The sequence below is a fragment of the Astatotilapia calliptera genome, chromosome 23, assembly GCF_964374335.1.
Source record: "Astatotilapia calliptera chromosome 23, fAstCal68.1, whole genome shotgun sequence".
Lineage (NCBI taxonomy): Eukaryota > Metazoa > Chordata > Actinopteri > Cichliformes > Cichlidae > Astatotilapia > Astatotilapia calliptera.
Window position 1 is genome coordinate 47,628,454 of NC_137443.1, and position 26,093 is coordinate 47,654,546.

The 26,093-nt window shown below is 42.6% G+C and overlaps 1 protein-coding gene across 1 annotated transcript in view; it reads left to right on the top strand.

The window, feature by feature from the left end:
• LOC113018380 (muscarinic acetylcholine receptor M4-like) overlaps nt 1–24,192 on the top strand; it is a 76,358-nt gene extending 52,166 nt beyond the window's left edge. The window contains exons 6-7 of the mRNA XM_026161447.2: nt 14,411–14,677; nt 15,431–24,192. Coding sequence (XP_026017232.1) covers nt 14,411–14,677; nt 15,431–15,676 — 513 coding nt within the window. The 3' untranslated portion in view covers nt 15,677–24,192. The remainder of the gene's footprint in view (nt 1–14,410; nt 14,678–15,430) is intronic.
• The last annotated feature ends 1,901 nt before the right edge of the window (nt 24,193–26,093 follow it).

Sequence of the window (26,093 nt, forward strand, 5' to 3'; positions counted from 1 at the left end):
CTGCTGATTCCAGGTCTTTCCATAGCTCTCCACAAGTGGTACTTGGCTCTTGGACAAGTTTTCTGATAATTCTTTTTACTCCTCTGTCCAAAACTCTGTGTCCAGTTTTTGATGAAATGTTCTTCACACTTCAGGATTATGGCCCCAGTAGTACTCACTGGTACCTTCAGTAGTACCTTAGAAATGGTACTTTAGAAATTCTTCTGTAACCAATGCCATAAATATGTTTGTGGTGGGGTGTGGTTGGTGGAGGAGGGAGCAGCAGGTTCAGGGTGTGGTATCAGGGGGCTGGTTTGTCACAGCCTTCTCTATTTCAGTAGCAGCCAGGCCAGAGAGAGGAGAGCACCGTTGTGCTACAGTAAAAACTGATTGTGCCGAAATAAAAAAAGGCAAAAACACCCACGGAGTCATGTCGGGTCCCTTTGGGGTTAAAATGTTATTAATAAACTTGCAAATGTCTTGAAAGAGCTTCTGAAATTTGTGAGCATCGTGAAATTTTTCTTTTCTGACACCTTTGTAATGAGACACATTTTTATAGGCCATCACTGACAGCTAATCTTAATTTGCAATAAGTGGCAGGATTACTTTCTAATTATTGACAGATTCCACCTGGTTTAATGACTTTTCATCCTTTTTGTGCCTTCTTTTCTTCATGTGCTCAATACATTTCCCCGTGTGTCATTTCTCAGTATTACACATAAATTAACTTTGGGACATGGTTTGATTTCTTTGCATGTATAGATTGGATCGGTTGTTACCAACATCTGGTGAGAAATTGATGCCAATAACACCTTTAGAAATGTATTTACTAATTGGTTATGTGTTCAATACTTCAATACTTACTTTACCCACTGTATGATATTATGTCATTGTATTATACTATGACAGACAATTGTCCTCCTTTAATGGTGGAAAAAGTCTGTGCAGTTGAACGATGTGTCAGAACCGTTGGAAGATATCCTGATAATATTTTAGTAACATAGTCATTGTGACTGCTGCATTAAAGGGCAGTTTACACAGAATGAGAACATGAGTGGTGCAATGTCTTTAATACATTTTAATATTATAAGTAATTAATTCTTGATAGTTGCCAGGATAAGTCTTCATTTATTTGGAAAACCAGAAGAAGATGTCAAAACAAGTGCACAGTTGGTGCAGGTTGGTTGCAAAAAGCTGTGCTCATGGTACCAAACTTTGGCTGTGTCCTCTGACTCTTCAGTGCTCACTCTAAATGTTTAGAGCCAAGCCGAGGGTTACTACGTGGCACTGGACAACGGAGACATACAGCAGCAGCAGTGTGTATGTTTGTTAATCATTTGTTTCACGACTGTCGATGTTGAGTCACTATGGCTCATTTTAGTTTTTAATTTTCCTCACCCTGATGTTTATCTGTCAGTGTTGGACATCTGGACTCTCGACTATTCTTCGATACAGTCGAGAGTCCCTTTTGTTCCTTCAGGATCCTGATGTCAGCAACATGCAGCTCAGGGACCCTTACTCAGCAAAATCCTTTGACATACTTTTTCCATGGTTAACAAGTGCTGGAGAACTAAATCAGAGGGGCAGATGAGAAGTGCAACAGAGACTTTACATAATAAAGGTGGCATTGTTGAGTACAGAAATGCCTGCCTCATCCCTCTGAGGAGACTTGGCTCCAGCAGCGGGACTTACACTCTGACTTGGAAATCAGTGGTTTTGGAGAACCTCTGCCCTCGGCAGGGGTCTCTGCCTTTATAGTAATGAGAATTAGTTGAGTAACAAAGTGGTGAAGAAATCCCTGTTCTCTCCTGATGTTTTACCTGTCTCCCTGCGTTTGCTTCACTTACTAAGAGAATTTTCACAGTGCATTGTTACTGTTGTGTAAATGGCCCAGGGCCAAGGACCAATGTGGAAGCTGCCACTCGGACCATACTGGAGACGATGCAAAGTTTTTAATGCATCGCACCAGGCGCCGCCAATTCTTCATGGTAATTTTAATCAATGTAAACTTAGGAGGTCACTCAATAATTTTTAAAAATACATAGATTGTCCCATGAGGAAGGAAACAAGGAAACAATGACACTGTAAACACCCTGTATTTTCCAGGGTGCAAGTACCCTTTAATTACATGCAATGTAAGGGCAACAAGGCGCAAGTATGTCTGTAATTGTGAGCAACAAGTCAGGTTTTTGCAGCAAACAGTGAAACAATTCCACTGTAAGTACCCTGTGCTTTCTGGGGTGCCGGTCATATTATGGAGTCACCTGCAGCACCTGCAAAACAGTGAAATGTTTCACTGTAAGAGCTGTGACTAAGGCACATGTACTCTGTAACTATGTGCAATTTCATGTTTTTTCTTTTTTTACAGGAAACAATTAAATAATTCGACTGTAAGTAAATTTAAGTACAGCGTAAGTCATTTTACTGGGTTATTTCATGGTGAATTTTCAGAAAAACAAACAATATTTCACCATGTAACGCCATAATTACCCGGTACTTTCTGGGGCCACATTCAAGCCAGTTGCCTGCATTGCATTTAGGCAGTTGTCATGCAGTGTAGGCGGTTGGCTAGAAAGAACTGGAACGGATTCACAGCAGGTATATTGAGGAATGAAAGACAGAATACATGTGTGTGAAGGAGCGGGAGGTATAACAGTGGAGCAGAAGTAGTGATGTAGGTTAAGTACATGGAGTCAACCATAAGGAAATGGGCAAGAGTATGCTAGCAGAAGGGTGAGATGGAGGCTAAGTGAAAATGACACTATGAGCACATTACTCTTGATACTTTATATTTATATTTATTTAAATAGGACATGTTGACATCTGTTCTGTTCTTGGACATCAAGTGTTTTTATGGACAATCTGAAACACACTAGGAAATGTGTTCATCAATAACACTTGATTATTGATTATTATATTTTGTGTACAAGACCAGTCAAAGGTTTTGTACACACCTTCTCATTTATTTTTATTTTAATGAATGTTTACATTGTAGATTCTCATTGAAGGCATCAAAATTATGAATGGACACATATAGAATTATGTAGTGAACAAACATTGTGAAATAAAACGTGTTTTGTTTTGTTTTTTAAATTTCAGAATCTTCAAAATATCCACCCTCTGCTTTCATTACTGCTTTCTTAACTCTTGGCATTCTTGCTGAAATGTTTTTCCAACAGTCTTGAAGGAGTTCCCAGAGATGCTGAGCATTTGTTGGCCCTTTTGCCATCACTCTGCGGTCCATCTCATCCCAAACCATCTCCATTGGGTTTAGGTCAGGTGACTGTGGAGGCCAGGCTATCTGGTGCAGCACTCCATCACTCTCCTTCTTGGTCAAATAGCCCTCACACAGCCTGGAGGTGTGTTTGGGGTCATTGTGCTGTTTGAAAAAATAAATGATGGTCCAACTAAACGCAAACCAGATGGGATGCATGTCACTGCAGGATGCTGTGAAAGCCATGCTGGTTCAGTGTGTCTTCAGTTTTAAATAACTCCCCAACAGTGTCACCACCAAAGCACCCCCACACCCTCACACCTCCTCCTGCACTCGGGGACACATTCAAAGTTTTGCAATTTTCTGGACTGACTGACCTTCAGTTCTTAAAGTATTGATGGGCTGTTGTTTCTCTTTACTTAGCTGATTGGTTCTTGTCATAATATGAATTCTAACAGTTGTCTAATAGGTCTGTCAGCCGTGCGCCAACCTGACTTCTGCACAACTGATGGTCCCAACCTCATTAAGAAGGCAAGAAATTCTCTACTCAGCGCGGCAATTTTGTTATTTAATTTTTTTATTCAAAGCCACAGGTCGAATGATGTCATTTCTTATTAGCAGTGGAAGTAGTTGTTATTGAAGGTCGCTTTGCATCCTGCAAACTCTATACACAGGGGTGCACATAAGTGGTCTGCAGGTGCGCATGCGCTTTCAAAATAAAAGACGCGCGATAAGAAGGTGCAACACGCGTTTGCGTACATAAGATTTTCTGGAGGAGGACATTTTTTTAGAACTCTTAAAGATGTCGAAGAAGCTCCTTTAAGCAATTACTTTGGTGTTCCTCCACCTCCAAAGAAATGTCAGAAGGAGTCCGTATCCCAAAAGAAGCGCGTATTCTCAGAAAAGTGGTTAAATACTGTTAACAGCATCAAGTTCTTGGGAGTTCACATCTCAAACGACCTCACCTGGACCACCAACACCACCTCCATCACCAAGAAGGTCCAGCAGCACTTCCACTTCCTGAGATGCCTGAAGTGATTTCCCAGATTCTAGTGAGAGAAATCTTCACTTGCTGGTGCCTGCCTAAATACATCTTGTCCAGTCGTGGGACTCAGTTTGTCTCCTCAGTCTTCCAGACTGTGTGCCAAGCCTGGAACAGGGGCCACAAATTAACATGTGGTCAAAATGTGATCAACAGTACACATATATTTTTCCAATTATCCAAGCATGAATACCAAACAAATCAAAATTGACCACAATTTCCCCATTAACTCTAAATAAAGCATACTTCCACACACCTAAAGGGTAAAGCTGTTTCCCCATAGCAAGCTGATTTCTCTGTCCAAGGTTCTCTCACAGCTGGTTGGCAGGGCCTCCAATACAGGATCCTTGCGGGCAGGGTGTCGGGTGAAACACCAAACAGGCCCGAAACTCTGGAGTCTGATAGAGAGACAGTGGAACCTCCTGTCTTCAGTTTCTGCAAGTGAGCAAACCCTCGGTACAAAGTAGGATCCAGGCTATGGAGCTTTGGTAATGTTTTTTGCAGGTGTCTTTTAACCCTTCTAACCATCCAGTTTCACAAGTTGACCAGGGCGCAGCTCTGACAAGTGAGGTGTAGAATGACATCTGTTGTAGAAGATACAATAATTTCATTTCGCCTGTAGATCCTTTTGTTGTACCTTAGTGTAATGAATATAATGAGGTTGCAGCTGCTGAGCTAGAACGAGAACTGTTGTCCTTATGTGTCAGCCACTCATTAGTTATGCAGGACTTAGGCCAGTTGCTGTGATGGGCGTGGCACGGTAGCGTATGAGAGCCAGTTGGGGTCCTGCTGCCGAAGAATCCTCCTCCCCATAGCAATGCCTCTCTCTGTTGCACCATTAGCTTGCATATAATGGGGACTGGAAGTTGTGTGACCAGTGTTGTACGTCTTACTGAACAGTTTTTGCTGAGATAATATGTGAGGTGGGGGATAGCGTTTGAGCTCATCACAGACAATGGCACACAGGCTTTTCAAGCAGGCAATCACTTGCTGGCTTGTAATGGAGGTGTACAATCAAGATGTCGCGCGAGTAATAATCCACAACTACAAGGTTGTGTTTACTGTCCAGTTGACATATATCAGCAGCTATTTGGTGTAGTGATTATAATAATATTAATGATTAGTGGTTCTTTTCTCTGAGTGGGGTTATTTCTCAGGCAGAACTCACATTGCTCCACCATCTTTGTGATCTCTCGTCCAATCTCTGGCCACCACACAGTCATATTAGCTTTTCTGTGGCACTTAGTGAAGCCTTAGTGATCCTTGTGTATCTGAAGAAGTACTTCCTTTTGTTGTGAAACCAGAGCTGCTCTCATCAGTGCTTGCTGTTGTTGGTCTGCTAGCGTCATAATGTGCTAATGCCAGTGTTGTAGTTGACATGGCTTTCATGTCTGTGAATCCTTGTTTCTGCAATTCCCCCCATGTCCACACATCGACAGATTTGAGCAAATTGTAGCTTTGGTGCATGGCGGTGAAGAAGTCTGGGAGGAATTTTCCCGGACAGTTTATCATTCATATCATCTGACGAAGCTCAGAGACATTTGAGGGGCTGGGCATTTCAGTGACACAGTTTTTCTGGATGAGTTTTGATACCATCTTTCACAATGACGTGTCTTTAACATTTGATCTTAGATTTTCCAATCTTGGAGTTATCTTGGATTAATTTCAGCCCAGAATGCCTGATGGTCTGCAGCACTGCCTTACGGTTGTGATCATGTTCTGCTTTTTCCTTTCCAAACACTAAGATGTCATTCATTACCACCATAGTACCGGCATAACCCTTGAGAAGGGTGCTAATCTGCCGTTGGAATATTTCTGGAGGAGACGTTATCCCAAAGGGCAATCTTTAAAAGCAGAAGCGACTCACTAGCGTGATGAATGGCGTTAGCTTCCTGCTCTTAACATTGAGCAGTATTTGCCAAAACCCACTGGAGGCATCAAGGATTGAAAATATATGTCTGCGAAGATTCTCAGTCATCCAGGTCATCGTAGTCTAAGGAGCTTGGAAAGAAAAGCGTCTGGACTTCTTTGAGTTTCCTTGAAGACGTTTCACCTCCCACCTGAGAAGCTTCTTCATTTCTAAGAGTAATTGTTGGAGAGTCCCAGATTGAAGTCCTATTGGGAGGGTCCCTAAGAGAACATGGACCCCTTAATGATCCTCTACATAATCACACGAGACAAGGTGCGAAAACAGGTGTAGGTCACAATCAGCCAGGGTTTCGGGGTTTCATGCGATTTAACGAGGGCAAATAGTCCAGGGTGTGAGTGGGCATTAAGGCGTCTGGGATCTCAAAACTGGATTATAGATGGCAGACAGTTGGTGTCATAAGCTATTCCCTCTGTTCAAAGATGGTCGTTTACAGTGGAAATAGAATCAGAATTAGAATTTCCTTCAGAATACTTTATTAATCCCGAAGGAAATTAGGGTTACAGCAGGCAGCACGCTAATGGTGCATGCGCACTTACAAAGAAACCTTCTGACCAACTTTACACAAACATCACATTGGGGAGACATGTCAGAAAGGTAGGCTGATGGCGCCAAAGGGGTATCTGCATAAGTGATGGTATTTTTTTACTTTAGTGCGAACAACTCATATGAATTTCAAAGCAGTTCTACAGTCCAACACTGGTCTCTCAATCTCCCGTTGGAGAGCCGCGAGCTTCGCCATACTTGCGTTCTGTGATGTTGTCATTTCTTGTGCTCAAGGAGCCAATTTCTGAGAACACACAGCAGTGAGCCTCCCCGAGATGTCATCCAATTTGCGCCCAGAGATGTTATTCCGAGCTAGCCCTTCCGAGATGTATCCAGTCTGCAGTCAGAGATCTTATTCTGAGTATTCACAGCAGCCGTAGCCTCTCCAAGATCTTATCCGTGCTGCACTCAATGAGCCCATTTTGAGAAACTCACGCCTCTCCCATCATTCCAATCCCAGCGGGCAGCCTTGTGGGGGTTTGAACAGCCGGTTCCGCTTCCTTAATTCTTTGATAAGTCAGGGCCAAGCCAGCTCCGATCAGCCAGAACCCTGTTACCATGGTTCCGAATAGGTAGATATCTTCAGCACTCAGGCTCACCCAAGCCCAAACCTCTCGTTAAGGGGTGTCAATTGCATTTAGGGACCAGTTGATCCAATCCATAATTCCTCTTTTAGGTTTTAGAGAACAGACTGTGAGAGAATGTTCCAGGGAAAAGTAAAAACACAAGACAAGACAAGGACATAAGAAGCTAAGCAGGGAAGCTAAGGGCAGGAGAGGAGAAAAGTGCGACCGCCTTCGCTGAGAGCCAAAAGATAGATGGCTTCTTTCACTCCCTTCCAAACCATCTGTCTTCTCTGTCCAAAATGTGAACATTGGCATCCTCGAAAGAGTGACCTTTGACCATTAGATGCAGATGGACAGCTGAGTCTTGTCCCGTCGAGGTGGCTCTTCTGTGTTGTGCCTTGCGTTTATGAAGTGGCTGTTTGGCTTCTCCAGTGTAGAGGTTTTTGTCTCAGTGTGTGGCTGGGTCTGAAGTTCACTGGGATGTCATGCTTGGAGAAGACTCTCCTGAGTTTCTCTAACAAACCTGCTACATAGGGGATGACAGTATTGTTTCATTTGTCCTTCTGATCCTCCTTAGTTGGTGTCTGACCTTCTCTCCATGCATCTTGTGGGAGGCAAAGAATAGGTATTGGTCCTGGTGTGTGGGCTTCTGGTAAACTTCAATGTAGAGATTTCCATTCTCTTCAATGCATTCAGAAAAGTCCAGAAATTCAATTCAATTCACTTTTATTTATATAGCGCCAAATCACAACAAAAGTCACCTCAAGGCGCTTTATATTGTACAGTAGATGCAGAGAAAAACCCAACAATCATATGGCGACAGTGGGAAGGAAATCGGCGATGGCCATCAGCGTCCCTGGCCTATGGATTAGCAGCAGGGGTGAGTTGGATCCAGTGGCTTAGCAGCCGCAGTGCCGAGGTGGGTCGATCGGCTGACCACGTGTTCAGTGGCTGACTGCGTGCCCAGCGGCGGTGACGGAGCTGATCTGGAGCCCAACCGCATGGCAGGCAGCAGCGGCGCAGCAGCGCATCAGCAGGCGTGGACATGACCCGTGGCTTACGGGTGGCTTGACAGGTGGCCAGCGTGCAGGACCAGATGCCGCACTGACCTCCAGCGAAGATGCCACTGCACCAGGCTGCATTGCGACCTCTAGTATGGGCGTGGCAGGTCCAGCCAGCACGCTGACCTGCAGCGAAGACAAGCCAGGTCCAGATGGCGCACCTGCCTCTGGCATGGACACCGCTGGACCAGACAGCACGGCGACCTCCAACTCGGGTAGGAAGGGCACCTCCGTTATGCTGCCCCCGAACTCGGGCTGGCCTAGTGCTGACCAGGCTGACCTTCATGGGAAGGGAGGCGTGGGGGTTGCCTCCCTCCCCCATGCAGTCGAAGGACACGGGTGGGCCCAACGGCGGTGTCGGCCAGGAACCAACCCGAGCTACCAGACTCACTATCAGCTCACCTTAGGTCCCGGTACACTCTTTTAAACAGGGGAGGTGTGATGAGCTGATGGAGCTCCGGTGTGTCTCAGCCTCCCTTGCAGCTGCGCCCAAGCCACACTCCACCACATTTGGCTCCCCGGTGTCACCTTTTGGTCTACAAAAGGTGACACCGGGGAGCCCATGTTTTGCATCCATGTTTTTGTCTATAAAAACCCTCGTTATATTTAAAATATAAACATATATCTGGTGAGGGGGAGGTTTTCAGTGCCGGCTCGTTGTTTTGGGTCTCAAACTTGGCATTGAATGTGTTAGGTGCGTCTGGCAGAGCGGTGTCGGTAACACACAAACGTGGTGGGGCCTTATAATTCTTATGGTTTGGATGGCCTCCCACATTCGCAGAGAATCTCTTGAACAGACAAAGTGATCACTGATCCCTGACTTTCTTTGAGCACTCAATTATTAATTATTTACTCTTAGAACTGAAGAAGCTTCTCGGATGAGAGGTGAAACGTCTTCAAGAATTACAGATGCTTTTCTTTCGAAGCTCCTTAGATTGAAAATATAGTGGTGCCGTATGTTTTATTTGGTGCAAAATCCTCCAGATTGGGCAAAATGAATCTCTCTCTTTTTACTTCTTTATTGAGTTTCATGAGGTCCACACATATCCTTGGCTTTCTTTTCTTCTCAATAACTGGCACCATTGGGGCACACCAGTCTGTGGCTTCGGTTACCTCCTCAATAATGTCGAGTGCCATCATCCTTTTAATTTCCTTCTCCACTTGTCGTAGAATAGGAAAAGGAATACAACGTGGTGTGGTTATGCTGTAGGGTTCTGCATCAGGTCTAAGCTCAATTTTAGGGTCGTTGTCCTGCTGGAAGGTGAAGCTCCGCCCCAGTCTCAAGTCTTTTGCAGACTCCAAGAGGTTTTCTTCCAAGGTTGCCTGTATTTGGCTCCATCCTTCTTCCCATCAACTCTGACCAGCTTCCCTGTCCCTGCTGAAGAGAAGCCCCCCCAGAGCACGATGCTGCCACCACCATATCTGACAGTGGGGATGGTGTGTTCAGAGTGATGTGCAGTGTTAGTTTTCCACACATAGCGTTTTGCATTTTGGTCTCATCTGACCAGAGCAGCTTCTTCCACATGTTTGCTGTGTTCCCCACATGGCTTGTGGCAAACTGCAAACGGGACTTCTTATGGTTTTCTGTTAACAATGGCTTTCTTCTTGCCACTCTTCCATAAAGGCCAACTTTGTGCAGTGCACGACTAATAGTTGTCCTATGGACAGATTCCCCCACCTGAGCTGTAGATCTCTGCAGCTCATCCAGAGTCACCATGGGCCTCTTGGCTGCATTTCTGATCAGCGCTCTCCTTGTTCGGCCTGTGAGTTTAGGTGGACGGCCTTGTCTTGGTAGGTTTACAGTTGTGCCATACTCCTTCCATTTCTGAATGATGGCTTGAACAGTGGAGGCAGCACGGTGGAACGGTGGTTAGCACTGTTGCCGCACAGCAAGAAGGTCCTGAGTTCAATTCCAACATCAGGCCGGGGTCTTTCTGTGTGGAGTTTGCATGTTCTCTCCGTGTTTGCGTGGGTTCCCTCCGGGTACTCTGGCTTCCTCCCACCGTCCAAAGACATGCAGCTTGTGGGGATAGGTTAATTGGATAATCCAAATTGTCACTAGGTGTGAGTGTGAATGGTTGTCTGTCCCTGTGTGTTGGCCCTGCGACAGACTGGCGACCTGTCCAGGGTGTACCCTGCCTCTCGCCCTATGACAGCTGGGATAGGCTCCAGCTCAAAATAAATTTCCTGTGGTTGGAAACTATTTTTTGCAACTTTTTTGTATTTAAAGTTTTGAGGGACAAACCTTTTAAATATCTCTAAGTAGAAATATATGTAAAAAACAAAAAACAAAAATGATTTTCAATTTTTTTTGTAGTTTATTGCAATTTTTTGCAATTTATGTAATTACTATGGACTTAATGCATACATATTGTTAAAATTTGGACTATAACAGTTGTATTGATGTATAGCAACTTGAAATGCTCCCAAAAATGGCTCCACAGCATGTAAAAATATAAAGTAAGCTCTGGCGGACTTGGTTCTATGGTAGGACTTAAAGGGTTAAATACTCTGGGATCAACAAGTAGGCCTGCAGTGTGAGAGTGAAGTGCTCTAATAGGGTGATATGGTACTATATCATATCACCCCATTTGCTATTTAAAAAGGTTAGAACTATTTTCCTTTAAAATGTGCACTTCTCATACTGGAGTCTTCAGTGTCAACTGGCTTCCCTGCTGCAACTGTGTCCTACAAAAAAACAACTCCTCCTTCCTGTTTTCTCTCTCCTTTATAGAGAAGGTCTCAAATCATTACCATTCAACGGCTCCCTGTACTCAACTCCAAATAGCTTGCAGCTGCTCTAAAGTAGAATCACCACTCCTACATGGGTGTGGCCCACATCTCACACAAAACAAAAACACCAAAGCATGCAATTATTAAAATGACAAAAACGCCAACCCGATGTTTAGTGGGAGATTCTCTCAGTTATTCCACCATGCCACATTCTGCAACTCTACAGACTTCCTCCCTCTCCTGCTACATTTCTGAGACGTGATGATCGACTGCTAGGGATGGAATCAAGAATAGGTTCCTAGTAGTCCAGTTCCTTGGAATGGTTAGTCTGCCTGCCTACTGATCCCGCTTATCGGTTCTTGCCCTCTCACTAAGATCAGCTGATTTCAGTTCGTGTGTCGGAAGTAAAAATAATGGTGCATTCTTCACCATAGACATGGACATTACTTTTATCATTAATGCACAAAGGGATGGAGAGTGAGATGGCAAAGTGACGACTGCTCCAGGACAGAAACAACTGCGTTATAATGTTAACACAACTTCGCCTTTTGCAAAACTGCATGCTAACGCTAAGGTAGCCAAGAACCCCAGAGTGGTGTTAAAGCTCAGTAAATGCTGACATTGCTCTTACTGTATATAGTGATAAAGTGAGCCATCATTTGTGGTGAAGCCAGCCTGTAACAAACTGATGATCAGTCAGGCTGCAGCTTCTATTTCTACCTGTTCATGTTTCTACAGTAGAATCACGGCAATGATTGCTTGTGCTGGTTTTCATCTTTGCTTTGTGTTGTCAGCTTTGTTTTCATACCTAAATACTAAGACAAAGATGACATGTGTCCTCACTGGGATAGGGATTTGTGTTGGTGTGTGGGACTGTAGCTTTATATTGTTAAATGGCCATTATGAGACAGTGCTTTTCAGATCATTTTGCAGAGTAACATGAAGGTAACATAATGAGTAATGAATGTCTTTGTTCAAAGACATTCAAAGACAGTATGCAATAAAATACTGCGTTACTTTTAGGAAAAGTGTTCTGTGTAATACGGGTAATAACGTTTTTACTTTACTTTTAAATAATGACCCCAACACTGAACACAAAAAAGAGGGGAAATACCTCTAAAATGCACACGCATTAGACCACACGCATGAAATTACTTTGCATGAATGTAATGTCATGATATGCTGCTTAGACATGGTGGTGACTCTCAAAGTGGAGCCAATAAGAATCGACAAGGAATCAAATCAAGTTATATTGATAATGGCATGGGAATCGCTAAATTCTTACCGATTCCTATCCCTACTGACTTTTTTTTTTTTTGCATCAGAATTGTTGTCTAAAGGCAAAGAAAGATGCCCAACAGATTTACTTTACCAAACTGACCATCCCAGCCTTGCCGTAATGATCCATTTGATTCACCTTTTATTGTTTATTTTATTTTCACTTACTGAATACGGGACAGACTTGACTGGGGGAAAGAAGGGGAGAAAGAAAGAGGGAAAGAGAAACAGCTGAGAAGAGGGACGGGGGAGAAGGGCAAAAAACAAAAACCAACAGAACGGACAGAGAAAAAAAAATGCATATATCAATCACCTGGATCACCTGCTGAGAAAGAAAAAAGAAAACAAGCAGAAGAGAACAAGAGTAATAGAATAAACAACATCACAATGATATATGGGAATATGACAGTAAATACTAAATATTAAACATTATTGTGCAGCACATAAGATCAACAGAACACAGTGTGCTTTGAGGTAGGAGCCAAAAAGGGTGTAGTTTGTGGGTGTGATCACCCGTGTGTACACCTGTGAGCATGGACGCGCTTGTTTTTTTGTTTTTTAAAAGGTTCCTTCATGTAATAATCTGCTAGAGGGTGTGGGGGGGCCACAGCCCCGTCCTCCAGGGCATGAAGCAGGTGTGGAGGAGATCAAAACTCCAGACATCCAGAGGCCCCCAGAACACAAGAGACCAAGGAAGACCAACAGAGGGGCAGCCGCGCCACTGTCCCAGAAAGAGCTGAGGAGAGTCCCAGATGAGGGCTCACTCAGCAGCCGCAGAGCAGAAGCCAGGGGGAGTTGCAGTGACGCGCCCGTGAGCTCCGCCGGCAGCCAGCTGCGCCTGAGTGACCGAGCCCCAGGCCGAGAGGCCGGGGGCACCCCACCTCCGAAGTGGCCCGAGCGAGCCCCAGGCTCCAGGCCCCGATAAGCGGCCGCCAAGGAGTGAGCCGGTGTGTACCTGGACGCCCATCCCCGGACACAAAGAACCACCAACGCACCGATGTCTGAGGGGGTCCGCCACTGGCAGGGGAAGTGGTGGTAGGGGGAGATAGGCCTCCAAACCTTGGAGGGCCTGAGGTGTCCCCAGAGAGGTGGCGCCTGACACCCAACCTGACATATAGACACAGACATACAGGCACACACAGACACAAACATCCATCCCACCCTCATGCTCTCATATGCACTCACTCCACACTCAACCAACGTGGAGACAGACATAAAGAGACGCTGTACACACGATCACACTCCCCAAGCGTACTCTACAAACCGGGTCTAGGTGCCCCCGCCCCTGGAGGGGGGAACTGCACCCAGACCCAGGTGGTGTTTCCCTTTTCCCTGTGGTGGGGGGAAGCAGACCACCCCGACTCCGCAGCAGCAGGAAGGCTCCACACTCCAGACCGCAGTCGGACGGCCAACTCCTCCTCCTAGCCCCCCCTGCTCCAGCAGGTCGCAGAGAATGGGGGTGAGAGAAGACTCCAAACCTCCCTCCACCCGCTCATTGTAGTGTTGATGCATGTGTGTTCTAAGGTGCATTTAAAACCCAGGAGGGCATGGAGCTACCTGCCAGAGATCCCTACTATCCCTACTGACTACTTCTGACACCATGTCATGAAAAGTCATAGGATTCATTGGAAAACCCGGAGTGGAGTATTTTTTGTTGCGTGGATTTCTTTTTTCCTCAAATTTTGCCAGGACTGTGAACTTTTGCTTCAAGTTGTGGTTGTTATTATATTGCTTTCCTTATGAATATGGGTGAAACAGTTCATTTTTAAATTAGGCTTAAAACTTTACTTTTTGATGTAGCTTTTTTTTTGGCATCTATCAGGTGACGCTGGACTATTATCATTGTTGGGCTGCAGCTGCCGGGGAACCTTACATAATACAATCCACATTTAAATATTGAGTAACTCCCTTTTAACAGAAAGAAATCTCCACCAAAGGCAGGTTCAGGGAGGGGAAGCCATTTGCCTCAACTGGTTGGGGTTAAGGGGAGGAAGACAGGATACTGTGCAAGTCACAGGTCAAACTTGCTGTGAAATGTCCTAACAGTACTCTGTTTTGTTACAGGTGCTAGCAAACCCCACTCCAGTACCGACAACAACCAATTCTGCCATCCACAAGATCAATCCCTCTTCAAGGTGGTCCAAGTTAAAGATTGTGACAAAGCAGTCTGGGGATGAATGCATCACAGCTTTAGAGATCGTTCCACCTGTAGATGGAGCCGAGAGGCATTCAATCCCAATCAGCCGTCCTCGAACTGTGGCAAGAAAATTTGCAAGCATTGCTAGAAGCCAAGTGAGAAGGAAAAGACAGATGGCTGCCAGAGAAAAGAAAGTAGGTTAATACACGACATAAGTTTAAGACATATAATGGAAATAATAGAGGAACTCGTTATTTAGATTTGATTATCGGACTCAGCCTCTGCACAAGCAAAGAACAGAAGTCTTGGAGAATAAATAAAATATGACAGGAAGACCCTCACTCACTTTGTTTCAAGCTAAAACCCAGCGTATGTAAGTCAGTGGTTCTAACAGTCATAGGAAGAGTTGTTAAGCAGATGTCACTATTATCTCAGCTTTAATGTCCTGGTGCACGCTCAATCATCCAGGTAAGGAAATCCCAAAAGGTTGATTCTGTTCATCTGGACGTAGCGTTTTCACTGGAAACGCTACGTCCAGATGAACAGAATCAACCTTTTGGGATCTCAGCTTTAAGTCGCTTTAATGCTGTCTCACCCTTGAGATTACCCGAGACACAGAGAGCAGATATGTTTTATCTAAAGCTAACAGTGAGCGGCTGTTTTCCTGTGTGTGCAAATATTAATTGAGGTGCAGGGCAATTTAGCACGTTTGGACATGTTTTTAACGTAGCTCATACTAAAAGGTTTGGCACTGTCGTTTTTTACATAATACACATTATGCATACTTAACATGGTCAGCTCGTCTGTGAGTTATGTGACTGTCATCTCACTGCAGTGTGTGAGAAACAAAGAGCTGACAGAGTTCACAGATTATCTATCTTTGGACTTTGTGTCTACATGTTCCGGTTTATTTATTCTTCATCTCTCCTTTCTTCCATTCTTCATAGGTAACCAAGACTATCTTTGCCATCCTGCTGGCTTTCATCATAACATGGACACCGTATAATGTGATGGTGTTGATCTCAACCTTCTGCCAGTCCTGTGTCCCTGATACAGTGTGGGCAATTGGCTACTGGCTGTGTTATGTCAACTCTACTATCAACCCAGCTTGTTATGCACTGTGCAATGCCACTTTTAAAAAGACTTTCAAGAACCTGTTGCTATGCCAATATAAAAATATAGGAACAAGATAAGATAGAAGGAGGATATTTGAGATAGGATGGAAGGCAAAGCTGTAAATCATTGCAAGAAGTTGTGCGAAAGAAAAATGAAGGAACTGAATGAAGAATAGCAGAACTGGGTGATGGGTGCCTTCTGAAGAGACCAGAAACTTGGAGCAGATTAGTAAATGTATTTATTCTACAAATGAATGAGTGCTCCCTATTCATACAGTCCAAGCAACACGTGAGTGTAAACCAGAGATTCTTTTATTCTTTTACCTGTCAAGCTACCCAAAATTGCACTGTGAGTAGAAATTTGGTTTCACTAACACAGAAATTAATTTCAAATGAAGATGTAGATGCTATAAAAGGAGAGGTCAGTGATTGGATCTGCGTGGTGATGCGTGAGAATGTGGCCGAGAAAGTGGCTTTGCCTGATCTGTGCTGTGTGTATGTACATATGTATGTATGTATGTATGTATGTATGTACGTATGTATGTATGTATGTATGTATGTATAGCTAGATGTATAAATAGACTGGTGGATCTCTTGATGTATTAACATATCTAAGAAAGCAATGTTAAACTAGACTCTATTCTCTAGAGTTTGAGCTCAACCTACTGTCAGTTCTGAGTCCCTGACATGGCATGAGCAGTTGGCTACTGGCTGTGTTATTAACTCTGCTATCAGTCTGGGATGTTACACAGCAACAGTCACAACAACACAAAATATCAGATGGACGGAGAAAAGAAGAATGGGAAGGAAGAATAGGTAAGAAGAAATACTGTTATTATTGCCAGTAACCAAGACTGATTAAACAAATGAATACCAGAGATTCATTGGACGGTGCCTTTCAAATGGAGGCTACAGGAGATTAGCAACAACAGTTTGTTCATATAGCATAAAACAGAGTTTTACTTAACATACCCAACCTGCTTAAACTAAGATGCACCAAAACACCAGACGTCTTTCAGATACAGTAAAACTACTGGAGTCCAGAAATAGCTTCCAGACTCACACTGATAATTTAACACTAAACAATGATGCAATTCAATGCAGCTTTATTTATATAGCACCAAATGACAGCAACAATCACCTCAAGGTGCTTTATACTGGAAGGTAAAGTAAACTCTATGATGATACAGAGAAATCTAGACAATCACATGACCCCCTATGACCGAGCACTTTGCAACAGCGAGAAGGAAAAACTTCCTGGAATAAACAGGAATAAACCTCAGGCTCAGGAAGGGACGGCCATCTGCCAGCTGGGGCTATGTGAAAGTGGCGTGCTGTGAAAGAGAGACAGAGTAATAATAACGGATGATTAAATACAGAGTGACAGAGTAAACACATAGTGAATGATACGGGTGAGTGAAGTAGAAACTCCCAGTGCATCATGGGAATCCCCAGCTGCCTACACCTATTGCAGCATAACTAAGGGAGGATTCAGGATCACCTGGTCCAGCCCTAACTATATGCTTTAGCAAAAAGGAAAGTTTGAAGCCTAATCTTGAAAGTAGAGATAGTGTCTGTCTCCTGAATCCAAACTGGAAGCTGGTTCCACAGAAGAGGGGCCTGAAAACTGAAGGCTCTGCCTCCCATACTTCCTTTATCCAAGGAACAACAAGTTAGTCAACAGTCTGAGAGCGAAGTGCTCTGGATTTATCATGGAGCCAATAAAGAGAACTTCACTCTTTCTTTCTAGTCCCTGTCAGTACTCTCGCTGCTGCACCTTGGCTGCCAGTCAGAAGACAGAGTCAGAAGACTAATTGACATTAGTCCTCTCCGGTGTACATGTACTTGTATCCACACCCATGGCCAGGTTAGAATCACCACTTTACCTGGTCATGTCCTTAGACAAGAAACTTGGTGGAAAAAAATCCACACAGAAAGTGCACAGATGATCAAGTGCTCCTTGCAATAAACTGCACTAACAACTTTGCACAACTTTGTATCCCTAAGTCTGTTTACCCCCCATTTTATTCACTTTATTTCAGTTAGTTTGCTCAGATTGAGGATTTGTTCTGTGAGAGCCCCTAATGATTTTCCATATTATGGAGCAAGAGCGAGCAGTTACTGCGCCTGTTTGCTTCACATTGACCTGCAGTTTTGCAGATTTGTCTTGTGTCTACGAGTCATCACATACAGCTTCTTTAGAATTAACACTTCACAGAACTATTTGTGAATTTCTAAAAATCTTGCCAGTTAGCAGGTCGACTGAGAGGTGAATGGTAAACGGCCTGCATTTGTATAGCGCTTTACTCAGTGTAGTGTGGCATTTTACACTACATTCAGTCATTCACACATTCACACATTCACACACACAGAGGTAAAACAAGAGCCATGTTTAGAAGGCAGTGCAATGTGCAGATGGCTGAAATAACAGGAGAGATAAAAAGGAGTACAGGTTGAGAGAGGAGAGAGAAAAGACATATGACATGGATATGAGGAAATGAAAATGAGAGACTGGTAGAAATGGGGGAAAGAGTATTAGAGAAAGCAATCCTGAGCTTGTGGGAGAAAAGTAGGGCATGATAGGAGGAGAACAGAGGGACTCATTCCCTGATTTAGTCCTGGTCTCCCAACCCTAATTCTCATGCTGGAGACAAAATAAGAAACACAGGCTGAAGCACAACAATTCATCAAAAGTAAGGATGTTACCTCTGTCATTTATCACCATATTATTAGGATACATTTTAACTCTATTTAATGTAGTAACACTTATGTGTTTGTGATATTTCACAGTGAGTTTTACTTGTGAGTCATAAAGGTGTTTGATAGTGAGTTTTCAAAAATGAAGAGGGAATTTGGGTCAGAATTTCACACAAGGTTTAGGTTTTGTAAGACTCGGCCTAATTCAAATGTCATTATCCCATCTGAGAAATCAAGTGACTGCTCAGGCAGCTGCATGAAATCCTTGTTGGCTCAGAAGGACTTGTGTCTTTTTATAATGTGGCTGTCCCAGCTTAGCATAGCTCAGGAACCTGTCAGACATTAGACCAACTGACATTAGATTACTGTAAGTAATCCAAAGTATTCAGAATACGTTACTCTCATTGAGTAACTTATCGGAATATGTTACAAAATACATTTTGGGCCATGTATTCTGTAATCTGTAGTGGGATACATTTTAAAAGTAACCCTCCCAACACTGCCCTTCACCTTAAATAACCATAACCAGTACATAAAATGAAATACAACCCCCTAGTGGTGATAAAGGGAAACTAGAAAAATGGCTCATATGGGGATATAAAAAGAAAATCATGACAAAGCATTAATCGACCCAGGGACAAAGAGGGACTCTGCTTTCTTATATCAAACTCCACACGTAGTAAAGAGGTTTGATCCCAGTCTGCTCCAGTCTGCATGCCAAATGCCCATCGTAGCCTCAGCATGGTCACCACGGAAGGCATTCAATAGCACCAAAAATTGGTATATAGTCATCAACCAGTAAGTTCTGGTTGAGAAAACTCAGTGAACATCAGTCAACAGGAGCACCCACAGTACACATAATGATATCCCAAAGACCTCTATCAACTATCTGAAAATAAAAGACCAGAAAGCTAGTGTTTGCAAACTGGAGATAATTTGATATGCAGTAAAAAGTGCTATCACTTTGAATCAAGGTGCAGCGGAGCTTTTGGAATGTAAACGTTAGGTCACAACAATTTTGCTTTGCCACCATACAGGAAGCTAAAGTGTACATTTGCCTTTTATAAGTTAACGGTTGCCCTTGCTTTGCTCCTTCTTGTACAAGTGGTTGATACTTTTATTATCTTTTGTATCCAGTAAATCTCTGCTGTGTATGGTTGATATCAGGTTCTGCCAGTAAAACGTGCTGGTAAGTGTTATGGTGTAGAGTCCATGTACAGCAGGGGTGGGAAACTCCAGGCCTCAAGGGCCAGTGTTCTGCAGGGCTTAGATGTGTCTGAAGTATCTGCGTTTTTTCTTTAGAGGGACATAGATCTGACAGTCATCAGCCTAAAAGTGGAAAGTAATGCCGTGCTTTCTCAGTACAGAACCAAGAAGAAGCAGATATATTATCCCCAGAGAGCACTTTGCTCTCAGACTGATGATTAACTTGTAGCTTCTAAAGTTTCTAAAAGTAGAATGGGAGGCAGAGCCTTCAGTTTTCAGGCCGCTTTCCTGTGGAACCAGCTAAGATTGGCTCCGGAGATCATCCACCATCCCTCAAGAATGGCTTTAGTTTCAGGCCTCCCATGACACACTAGGCATTTCTTCTCCACTCACTTCTGATGCATTTGTCTCTCTCCTCTCCTCTCCTCTCCAATCCTCCAGTACATGGTTCCTTCTCCCTGGCCTTGTTTCTGCCAGTGGCCTCTTCCTGTTAAAATGGAGGTTTTCCTTCCTACTTTTGCCACGTGCATGCTCATGACAGATTTTTTAATTGGTGGACTATTGTTGTACAGCGCTTTGAGACAACTGTTGTTGTTAACTGGCACTATACAAAAGCATGAAGAAAGAATAAGAAATTGAATTGGGTTTATTTTACACAGTCTTCTGCTTTTCAGAGTGTACGTTTTTGCTTTCATAAATCAAAGCACAACTTTCTGTGTTCATGAACATGATTTTATAGATATAACATATCAAATCTTTAACAAACTGTCTTCAGACTTGCTTTGTGTCTATCATCACCTTCTCCAGGCACGGGGGGGGCAGGATGTGACAGTAAATAAATACGTTGTGTTTTTCTATGCATTGTACAGGTTAGGTATAACACACAGGCCACACAATCCCCAGCAATTTCTAACAAAAGGACTCCCCCTAATGATTTCCTTCAGGTGCCTCTCTGAACGGGCATGCTGTTCCCGTAGCGAAACACTAGCAGAGAACCTGCTCTTGAAGAGTATTATTTCATTGGCAGTTGTATTACCCATTTCTTCATCAGCTGTGTCGTTTTTTATTTGTTTGTTATTCGTTGTTTGTGCTTCACTTTATGGTGAATGACTCGGCTGCTTTTGTGTTTATGAATGATCATATTGTTAGTAGATCACGTGCAGAACTCTATCGCCATGTTTGGAGCTTCATGAGGGGTGTGGGGGGTGTTTCTTTTCAATCCACTCTTCAGCAAATTGGCAATACAACGAGCAGTCATAAATCTATGCAGCTGTATGAAAACCCAAGTACACCCACGATGATTCAATAGCTTGTAGAGCTACGTTTAGCACCAGTGTGGTAGACATGTGCATTATGACCAAACATTTATGCATTGTTCCAAGTTTGCTGGTTTGCAAACCTGTGCTGTTCTTTCTGTGAGACGGGAGGCTTTCTCCTGGGAAAAACTGGCAAACAAACCATACTTGTTCAGTATTTTTCTAATTGTTCTGTCATTACTCATCCCCGGGTGGGGGACGAGTTCCTGCCCCAAGTGGAGGAGTTCAAGTATCTCGGGGCCTTGTTCACGAGTGATGGGAGAAGGGAGCCGGAGATCGACAGACGGATTGGTGCAGCGGCCGCAGTGATGTGGACGCTGCACCGGTCCGTCGTGGTGAAGAGGGAGCTGAGTTTTAAAGCGAAGCTCTCAATTTACCGGTCCATCTACGTCCCTACCCTCACCTATGGCCACGAGCTGTGGGTAGTGACCGAAAGAACGAGGTCGCGGATACATGTGGCGGAAATGAGCTTCCTCCGAAGGGTGGCTGGCCTCTCCCTTAGAGATAGGGTTTTTTTGCAGTTTCTTAGAGTATCGCACGGTCTGATGGGGGTGAATTTGCTGGTACGTGCTCTCCTGGTAACAGTGTGGCATTGTGCTAACACACAGCTGAATGATCCGGACCTCCAAACTGCCTAAATGTTTGCTTTTACAGACGTACTCACACTTGCTGTTGATCGGATTATCACGTCCATTTGAATAGCAGCACCTGGCTGCTACTTACCCTCTTTGTACTTTGATTTTCACTGGACTGCATAGAGTCTGTATTTTATATGTTATGAAAACATAAGAGTTCTGACACAGAAACGGAATAGGGAGAGAGAACAGGGGAAAAGATTAATATTCAAATAGTTGGCAAGGACAGCTCACCTGCAGAAAGTACTGGCATAAAGGACTGCGGGTGGTTATCTGACATATCTACAGTGGAGTTATACTGAAAGCCTGACTGCTTCACTGAGCATCCTTTATGACAACCTAAATGACACAATTAGGCTATAATAGTGCCAAACATTGACCTTATTTAGTTAAATGCTTTTGTTGTGGCCATAAATACAACTCAGACATTTGTCTTTAATCATATTTACCCTGTTTATGCCATCTCCTATTCTCTCCTGTCAGGTATTTCTCCATCCAGGTGACTGCAATATATATATATATATATATATATATATATATATATATATATATATACATATATATATATGAACCAATCAGCTTCTCTGATTTAGTGTTGAGGACAGTTCAGAGTTGCATTTGTGAAAGCAGTTTACCCCATATAAAGAAATGAGGTCCTCTCTCTCATACTTCATGGGCTAAAAGCACAACAACATGTGTAATATCAAAGTCTGTAATTTAACAACATTACAGTCTTTTTCAAGCAACCACAGTGAGGATAAAAGGAACTTTGTGTGTGTTTACAGTTTGTGCTGTCTGTACTTTCACCTTCGCTCTCCATCTTATCTGATCTGCAGTCAAATGCTTTGTAATGATTTTAGTTTATCAGCCATTAGCCAATAAATAGCCAAAGAAAGACTCAGGTAGTCGCCCCGTGTGGCCTGTCTCATGTTTAAGTTTAACTTCATGACTAATGAGTTTTTGTGTGGTGACTGTTTCTTTCCTCTGAATTAGAAAAATTCACCAAAAGCATTTTTTTTCCAAACAAGACAGAAAAATTGTGCCATGACAGTTAAAGATCATATTCTCTGTTTTACACTTCACGAAGAATCCTGTACAATGTAACTACAACTACCTGAAGGCTAAACAACTTAATGTAATACTTTGTTTAATTTCACACATTTCAGAGATCTACATATATACATACAAATAACATATAAATGTACTATATAATATAAACGTAGTAAAAGGTGACTACAATAAAACAGTGCATTGCTGTAAATACACAACGTACTCACATACTGAATCATTCCAAAGAGACATGATCTTAATGTTAAAATATATTAACTGTATTTAGCTCCTAATGTACAGAGCATGTACCTATGTAATCTATATAGGCATTGTGAATTGTTGTCCTATCTTTGTTAAATTAATGCTATAAAACTTCTACTCTGTGGCATCAGTTAAGTGACAGCAGACATTCTATCATTTTGAAGATCAACAAATACATTTGTTTTTTAATGTAATAAAAATAGATAAATGAATAAATACATACCTGCATTAAGACAGCCAGTGTTACGTTTTTAGCTGAGCATGTAATATAGACGCCAAAGCAAAGGAAACACGCAGGTGCAAATTCTTAGTATGATGTTTCCTTTGTGCTGGTAACCATCTGTATATGTACTGTACATGCTTTCAATCTGCAAACAGTATAAAAGATGGATGTGGAAACACTGATGTTAGTCACCAGTTTGTGAAGAGCTTGAACTGAGTGATGAAACTGGACATGATGGGTGAGGGGTGTATCTGACTGTGATGCTCACAGTCCTGTGAGTCTCTGAACATAATTTACCAGCTGAATTTCTTGTGTTTTTCACTGTCACCTGGAACCCATGATGATGTCATCATAAAAGTATTTACAGCCAGGAAGCTGAGATGTTGACGTCATGTCCATCGTTTATATTCTCTATGTCTGCAGCTAAACTAGAACCGTGTTCCCAAAAACACTGTTAACATAATGACTCTTAAAGGGACGATGACCACGAGTCACGCTGTGTTTCCAGTAATGACGTTTTTCTCCCAGTAAGCTTAAACCAGATACAGAAACATCTTCTTTTTTAAAGATCGTGCTGCGTCAGGTAGTTGATTCTCTCTGATTTTTCACTTCACCTCTTTGCCTGAGATTCAAGAGACAATCAAGCACCCAGCTTTTTACAGTAAGGAGAAGGAGAGAGACTGAAGGACAGACTGTCACCAGGGTTGGCTAGTCTCATCATGTTCTCTATTACGTGCTACTTCCATCTGTTAATCTGGATGTTTTTACGTGTAAACGTTTTGCGTTCTTGCACTGCTACAGTGACCTACTTTTGCCTTTTTGGTTTTTGAAATCCTTTGAACCTATAGAAATGTATTTCCTTTTGTAATTGGTACCAGGTAAGTATGTGGTCCTGAAAATGAAAGCACTTCATAATGTAATGGCACACTGAACATGTATGTACAGTACTTTGGTTACCTTGGTTTCTAGTGGTGATGGGAAAACCTTTGTCTGCACAATGCTTTATGGCTGTGTGTAATTTCTCTTACTACTTTTTCATGTACAACTCTATTTAAACAGCCATATCATTTTCAAAGCAGTCGAGTAACATCTGGCAAAAAACACAGTTGGCATTATTTTTTTTTAATGTACTGTAATATATGTGGAAAAGAATTTGTGCTGATACAGAACTGTAATGCAAATAAACATTTGGTGTGGAAAAGCTTGTATTATGTGTACTGTCTGAGGTGAAGCTTGTCATGAGAAGGAAAAAGAGAGAAAAGTGGAATCCGTCAGTTTGTGTGTGAGGTGTGTTTGTTTTTTTCAAGTGTTCCTCCAGACTACAAAACACACACACACACAGGTGTGTATTCATATCCTTGTGGGGACATCTCATTGACATAATGCTTTTCCTAGTCGCTTACCTTTACCCTAACCATCAGAACTGTATGCGTAACCCTTACCATAACCCAACTGTCAGCCTGACACTAAAACCAAATTTTGAGTCTCAAAAATGCCTTCAGACTTGTGGGGACCTGGATTTTGATCCCCATAGGTATAGTAAACTTCCAATTTTTTGTGGTCCCCACAAAGATGTCTAAACAGGCACACACACACACACACACACACAGGGAGAAGAACATTAGTCAAAGAACATTTGCAAACGTTGTCTGACTAAAAACCTGTTTCACTGATGCAATCATAATGTCATTTCTTATTGAACAATGGAAAACCACTGATCCAAACTAGTTGTGCAAAATCCTGCAAAATCCTGCAAAATCCTGCATTACTCAGCTGAGAAAAACAGGGGTACTTATAAGCTGCAATGACGAAAAAGAAATCAGAGACAAAGGAAAACAAAGATGTTACAAACGTGTCATTTTTCTTACACGCGTAAATGGCATTGTGATATTTTAATGCAATTTTCTTTCCTCCATTTTAAGCAAGCATCTAGGATGGAGACAAGCACTAGCCCCTCCCACTGGCACTAAAATGCCAACGTCAAACTGTAGCCATGGCAACACACATATAAAACTGCACACATAATTTATTCCAGTGCTGATTTCAATGAAATGGAGCACAGAGATCAGAACATGAGAGCTGACCTAGATCGGGAGGAGCAGGTTGTTAACAGAAGGAAAACAGTGAATCCAATGGACATAAAGTTGATTGTTACCCATAAAGTCATTTAACATTCACAAATCATCATAAAGCATGTAAACATTCAGGGACACACTGAAACTGTATGGCTTTTATTTTTCTGCTACTTCTTGTGTTTATGGACAACAAAAGTATAAAACAAAGATGATTTTATTTAGTGGTCACAGACACTAATACTGAGGAGAAAACTGATGCACATGGGCTTCTGATGTGCTCATTGGTCTGCACTAGAAATGAGAGCAATATATTCAGTGGAACATCATCTTACTGTTGGACTTATTGCTACTGCTTAATGGCTGATTTTAAAACGTGCTCCCTGAGGCTTTAGTTGTATGTAAATGCAGTCAGCCCAAACCATTCACTTTATTTCACCGCAGCACTAAATAACAACAACAATCGCCTGAAGTTACTTTATATTGTAAGGTAGACCCTACAAGTCACGACAGTCACGAAAAGTCGACTCGTATTTTCTTTCTTTTATGTCAATGCCTTGAAAGATGACAGGTGTGATCTAGTATATTAGTGTTGTGTCTCACAGAATAATTGCAGTGTCACAAAAAACTAAAGAAAACAAAAAACGCCTGTCACTCAACCACTGATGACAACATTTATATTGGCGGAGAACGTCCCCAACAAAAGATCTTAACAATACTGAAAAAGCTTTGTTTGTTTGTTTGTTTGTTTTTTCAATCTAAACCACGATTTATCAAAAATGAATCCGGGCTGTGGATTGAAAAAGCAAACAAAATAAAGGGGAAAGAAGATTTTATTAAAACGTTATGAAGCAGAGACAGCTAAGCTATTAGGTTCATCAAAGCCATCACCAAAGGAAAGTTGACAGTAAATCCTCAGGCGGAAAGAAGCAAAACTGTAGAAAAACATCATAATTACAAAATGTAAAACTATATAAATAAATACTTTTCATCATAAAGAGACACTTAAAACTGCCAGAGAAGACTCACTGGGGC